We start from the raw sequence: 6918 nt of genomic DNA, 5'->3' as shown, positions 1-6918 counted from the left end.
TTTTTTTTATATATATTCATGCATTCAAAAAAAATTTATACTTCTAACTGCAGGATATTCAATTTGTTTAAACTCGGAATGGGGAAAATTTGCATTCATCGTTTTTTCGATATCCATTTGCAATTCCGCATACACTAGTTACTTACAAAGCTTTTGAAACAAATTTGTAGGTTTCAAATTCATAAATGCCGACATTTCAAAACTTTCTGTATAATTATGTCATGAACATCAGGATGGTATTGTTTAACTAGAGATGTTAAACAACACACAGCACAAGCATTGCTGTTTACTGTTATTCGACTGTGCTTTTATAATTTGGTCCATGATACAAGTACTATATACATGACGTTAGGTTGTAACTCGTTATATCTTTTATTTTCCCCAATTGGTAAATAATTACGCAATTCTGCATCTTTCCTTTCCCTTTCTAATTTATTCCCAAGGTCAATTTCATATACAATGTGACAAGACATTGATATATAGAATTTTTGTAAGAAGTATCAATTAATGTCGTTTTGCAGAAAATGAGGAAGTTCAGGAGCAAAGGTACGCTCGTGTTTTTGTATGTTTTTGTCATAGCAATTAATCAACCAACCGAGTGCACTTGGCATAATAACAAAACTTCTTTATCTAACGTTCAGTTATTTTATTATTTTTTGGCTATGAGGTGGGTGATACTTTGTTTTGTTCTGTTTTTCAAGTGGGTGACTTTATCTTAAAACAATAAGAATTACCCAGATTGTAAACTCTGCATATTTTCTTTACGTTTGATGCACTGTAGACTATTGAGAATAGATATACATATTCCACGTGCATCAAAAGTTTGTAATCATATTCCACGTACATCAAAAGTTTATAATTATCTTCCAATATATTTCCGGCCTGCTGACATTTGATTATTGTATTTGCGTTGTTGAAACCACAGACATCTTATTATGCCTTCTTCCTCGGATTGTTTTTGACAAATTGATGAGTTGGTGTGCAGCGATTAACAAGCCGTAAAATGCACACTTTTTATTATTTGTTTTATGTAAATTCAAATATATTTTAATATCATCGTTACACATAACTGAAAATATTTTCTTTTAAGAAGTTATAAGTAAACCACTAGTTTTCAAATATAATTTAGATTGACAACGATATGTTCAATGTTATGCTCTATGGGAATATCATAGATAAACATTCGTTAGTATTATCTGGGGGTGCGGGAGGCTCAACAAAACAACGTTAGGAGTGAGACTTGTAACCATGTATGTAGCTTCATAAGAGGGGACCGGGTATTCCCCCCCCCCCCCCCCCCCCCCCCCCTGAATCCGCCTTTGTATTCAACATGTTTTGGTTTTCTAACATATTATTACATTTGTCATTTCGGGGCTATGCGGAATGGGTTTTGCTCATTGTTGAAGGCCTTACGGTGACCTATAGTTGTTAACTTCTATGTCATTTTGTCTGTGGTGGAGAGTTGTCTCATTAGCAATCATATATCATATATACCTGAATATATGGAAAACCCATATGAAGAAAAGCTGCAAAGTCTAATGACTTATTTTAATGTTACACAATAACAGTGCTGACTAAATTTCTTAATTTCTCAACTATGAATTTAAAAATTGGTTGTTTGTTATATATTTATATTTTACTGCTGTCTTCAAATATGACTTTGTATATGATTGTTTTTCTATTGTAGCACACCAAAGTGCATCAGTCTTCGTTTTAAATAGTCGTGAAGATTTGTACAATCATTAGATAGGTGTGTATAATACTAGTAATGCTACCATGATGTTGTTTGTAATCTTTACGAACGATTGCACTTAAATCAGTCTTTTGTTTTCAAATGCATTACCCTCTACAGTAAATAGTCCACTTACACTGGACGGTCATACGTTATCCTGAAGTCAGTTCGTAGAACTGCTATAACTGTGTGGCGAATAATCTCAAGATTTTGTGTTTTGGTTAAAAAATTTCATCCCAACTCATCTTACTACATAGGAGGAAATATTTTCTGACAACTGCTTACTTTTAAAAATAATTAATTACTGGTAAAAATTACAGTATGATTAATTATAGAATAACTAATCGAAGAATTCAAATAGAGAAAAATATTCAACGAGTGACCGAACAACACATTAATTCACGAATGCGCGTAGCGCATGAGTTAATTATCAGTGTTGTTCGGTCACGAGTTGAATATTTTTCGATATTTGAATTCTTTGATTAGTTATTCTTTTTATTACATTGGCAAATGGCTTTTTTTAATGAAATTAATGTAGAAAATGTAAGGAACTATATCTTTTTTCTACGCATTCACAATTTGTTTTGATCCGACGTTATCGACGTCTTGACAACGCCTATTGTTGTATGACGTCAGACAGTGAAATAACCACGTTTATTTCACAAGTGAAATTATCGGTTTTTATTTGACTGAGAAATCAATTTGCGCTTGAAATTACACACTTTTCAAAATACGTCTGGTGTTCGTTGCTCATAGACTAATATGACTGATATATTATTATGAATAGAAAATACTGTAAAATATGGAAGCTTTACGTACAGAATTCTTCAAATTGCCAATTTCATAATTTTATTTTAATATGACCTACTATGAAATTCAAGATGGCCACTGAATTGCTCAATAATAGTTCATAGTACTTTCAAAAGAACTCTAATTCATAAATTGCACTACACAACACATCAAGTAGTGTTGGTGTCGAAATGGGAGGAAAATGTTGTTTTATTTTCTTTAAAAAAATACTTACGAATAATTGCTTATACATTTTTATTTGCTTACAACTGAATTCAAATAATTGTCTTGTCACAGAAACTGATCTGGGAATGATAGTCCAAAACATGTACAATAACATATATAAAGCTACTACTACGAAACCTTATATGTAAACAAATTGTTAAAATTGTTAAAAACTGCAAAAATACTGAATTAATTGTCATTTTTAGCACAGTATCCAAAGTCTCTGATATTGTACATAGATAGCAATGCATCACTGAAACGGTCAAAATTACTTTTCTCCGATATTGTACATAAATAGCAATGCCTCATTGAAACGGTCAAAATAGTTTCTCACTGGTGGTTTCCGATACAGCATGTTATATATAATCGGCATGTTGCTGGCTCAATTAGTTTGAATTATTTACCTAAGCATTTTCTCAATTGGAATAAAGATTTCCTTCCTTGCAATACATGTTTTAGGTGCAGGAGCTTCAACCTGTAAAAATCCGTCTTTGGTCAAACTTGACTTCAATGACAAGGGATCAACATCCTGTGGTAAAGTGTACGACTTGGTGAATTCTCTGAACACTTTTCTTCCCGGTGATACTTCTTCATGTTTGGCATGTACAGTTAATTGTTTGTCCATGGTTTTGACTTGAATTTCCTCAGGATTAAACTGACTGCAATCAAACCGTAGAGCCATTTTCTTATCTCCAGTAAAATCCTGAACAAAAGGTTGCTCTACTTTCAAATTTGACTCTGGTGTTGTCAGGTTAAACATTTCCCGTTTCATCCTTGCTATTTCTTCATCCATACTTGTGGACTTGACATCACTGAAAAAATCTTTGTCGAAATTATCTTTGAAAGATGGGAACATATCCATTTGCTTGTCGAAAAAATTCCAATCATAACGCTTTACTGGAACAATGCGGCTCGACATTTCGAAACTATCGTCTGCTTCCTGCATCCGTTGTGTAGAACGTGATTTCTTCAAGTGTTTCACAAACACTCGTGTTTGCTTTTGTATAATTAGTGGTAAAAGATGAGAAAATTATTATCAGAAACTCCGATCCAAATGTAGTAGGGAGATACTAAATATAACCGAATGATCAACTGTTTACCTTGCGTTCTCAAACGATGTGCAATTAAGATGTCATAATTTTGGAATGTTTAGAAGTAGGAAGTATTTTTCTTTAGTATGATGTTAAGAATACAAATGTATATATTTCAAGGATTGTTTTAACTTTTATGTTATAATAGATTTTTTTTAATAAAATTTCATGATTTTTTTTCGCACCTTTTTTGAAATAAGAGTTTCAAAAATATTGTCATCGTTAAAGGATAGCATAATCATTTTTTGGGGTGGGAGGAGCTGTACGATGCATGCCTATTCTTTAAATCAATACACAACCAAGACGGATTTATCGAAAACCATTATTTATGTTCCAATTGTCGTAACTATAATCCCGTCCCTTATTCCCCGAATGTGACCTTCCGAATTAGACTTATCACCGGGTTTGTAATAACACGAGCAACACAACGGGTTGTGTAAGCATTGTAAGCACTCTCACACCTACATTTATGGTAGGATTGATATGAAATGTATATCATAGGTTTAATTTATATCAGCAATATCTTGCGTGAGTTCGAAAATCAGCATTGATCTGTAATTTTTACAGGAGCAATGTCTCTTTGAATTTAATTTATATTGATTGATTGATTGTTGGTTGCTTGACGTCCAATTTATATTGAACATTGCACTTTAAGCACCCTCACGCCTACATTTCTTGTCGAATATTCATGAAGTTTATATCAAAGGCTGATATAAGTAAGGTCTTGGAAGAGTGCCGACAAACTATTTTTACAGCTAGATAGAAATATATGAGAAAAAACATTGTTAGCGATCTCATGCCTACATTTCTTATAAGATATTTTGTCTAAAAATAAAAAAAAAGAATTTTTCATATTGGTTATTGCCCTTAGGCAGATAAAATGTGCAACGCGGGGGACGTTGGAACTCTGTTAATTTTTTTAGTATATGCATGCAAGTTTTCAAGTGTATGTCGGCCCCCATTCCCATCTATTTTGTTTTACTTTCAAACATTTATAGGTGCAAGATCAATATACCGTTATTTACACACCAGACCGAACTGGTTACCGGAACTTTGGATACACCAAAGAAAGTACTTCATATCTGAGAAACAGGCAGTATATGCCCTCAATTTAGAAATTCATTCATACATTTTTGCATTATTCAAAATTATCAGTCAAAATGTGTTCTATAAGGATCACCAGTCCTTCACCTTTCATTATACACCTAAATTACTAAAATATATTCTACATAGTTTGATATTTACACCTATGCGTAGGAAGTTTTTTGTTATATATATGTACTACTTTCCAGTATGTTCTTTTTGATCGAGCCCGATTTGGTGGTGTTACATCTTACAAAGTCTATCCGAATTATTTTGCAAAGAATTCCGCTCAGACCAGTGCAAGGGACCGTCTTACACTTGCAGTGAAGTGAGAGTTTTTTTGTGCTCCGTGTTGAAGGCCTCACTGTGACTTTGAGATGAAGAACAGCAATAAAAGCGCTGTTCCTTTGCGTTTTGTGTGTTTTTTACTGTGCATGTGCTGATTTTGTGTCATGGATTGATACCCCGTATCCTTTGTTTTTCTTTTAAGTAAATATGATCAAATATACTATCAGTGACCGCTCTGGATATTGATAATAAATAGTAAACAAATGTTATTTCTAGTATATCATCTATGTAAGTCTAACACAGAAAAGCGTGAAAAAAAAAATGAAATTAAAAGAAGAAAAAAAACGGACTTTTGGAAAAAAAAAAGGGTAGGGCTTAAATAAAATTGTCCTGTCCCCAAGTAGCTGTGGTGCATACGAGAATTTGGTGTTGATATCAGATATTTGAGTCACGGATAAATTTATTCTAAAAGTTTTTAGATTCGATCTTTGGCGCTAGACATATTGTCTTGTCTATTTTTGTTCTATTAAGTAGACTTATAGATATCTGTTTTGTACCAATAGGAAGCTCGTTGGTGTATGTTACCTATATCTTTTATTTGCTGTAATAATAAAAACAAATGTTTTAATGCATTTTGATATCTTGAATTCGAATTCATCTCTTTAATTATTTTGCAGCTATTTAAACTGACAGAAACAATATTATGCAATTTGTCATCGCAATAACGGACAATATGGCGGAAGATTGATATAAAAAAGCCTTCTCGAATACAGGAGTCGAGATCAAGATATTAGAAACACACAAAGCTGTCGCAACCGGCTACTAACACCTTGGATGTCGAACATACTGAAGAACAATTAACGAGACCCAGAACCTTTCTGTATTGGCATATTTCTGACAATGACTGCAGCAAGTGTGATGTGATGTTTAATATTACGTCGACAAAAGCAATTTACAATTTACTAAGCTTGCCTGGAACAGAGCATCAAAAGCCCTGGATTTTGAAGCTGCGGAATGTTACCTTGTGAACTAGCACGTTAAAAATCCTTCTCAGCGTGTCGGTCTAGTACAAAGCAGGGTTGATATTTATATTACATTAACATGTTCTCGTCCTGAATATGCATATTGATTTGCCGCTGGACGTTAAGCATCCATCCATCATCATCACCATTCGATGAAAAACGATTTCAAAACGTCATCAAAAACTAGATCGGTGAAGTGGAAAGAAAGAAAGAAAAGAGACGGTTTCATGATAAAAACAAGCATTAAAATTTACTTGGTAAAAAACGGTAAACTTTTAAACTTGCAGTATATATCTAGTTTTGTCAAGACTTTCTTTTTTATCGAATTATGTAATAGTTTATTTCCCTCCTCTTTTGAGTATGGTAATTATATTGAAAGCCTAATCATGATATACGAAATCATTTATGACGTTTCCTATGTAAAAAAAAAAACCATTTATATATGTAACAGAAGGGCATAGCGTGACTGCTATACACAAAGATGAACTCAATTTCTTATCTTTTCGGTTGCAGTAAAAATTCTTCCAAGCTCACTTACATTTTGGACAAGATAAATGAATTTGTTGAACTTGACTACGTATGAAATATTTCCTACTGGACATTATGAAACTACACATAACCTTATATTTCATATTAACATGAACGATTTGGTCATTATTTATATACAACGGTAAACAGCAAGGTCATC

The 6918-nt window shown here is 32.9% G+C and overlaps 1 protein-coding gene across 1 annotated transcript; it reads right to left on the bottom strand.

The window, feature by feature from the left end:
• Nucleotides 1-2762: 2762 nt before the first annotated feature.
• Nucleotides 2763-3766, bottom strand: LOC127704304 (alpha-crystallin B chain-like). Its single transcript, XM_052208313.1, has one exon. The coding sequence runs from the start codon at nt 3690-3692 to the stop codon at nt 3147-3149; it is 546 nt and encodes a 181-aa protein (XP_052064273.1). The 5' UTR covers nt 3693-3766; the 3' UTR covers nt 2763-3146.
• Nucleotides 3767-6918: the final 3152 nt, after the last annotated feature.

The sequence above is a fragment of the Mytilus californianus genome, unplaced genomic scaffold (assembly GCF_021869535.1).
Source record: "Mytilus californianus isolate M0D057914Y unplaced genomic scaffold, xbMytCali1.0.p SCAF_6, whole genome shotgun sequence".
NCBI classification, from domain to species: Eukaryota; Metazoa; Mollusca; class Bivalvia; order Mytilida; family Mytilidae; genus Mytilus; species Mytilus californianus.
The sequence above is the reverse complement of the archived record's forward strand: the minus strand, read 5'-3'. Positions and strand labels throughout refer to the sequence as shown.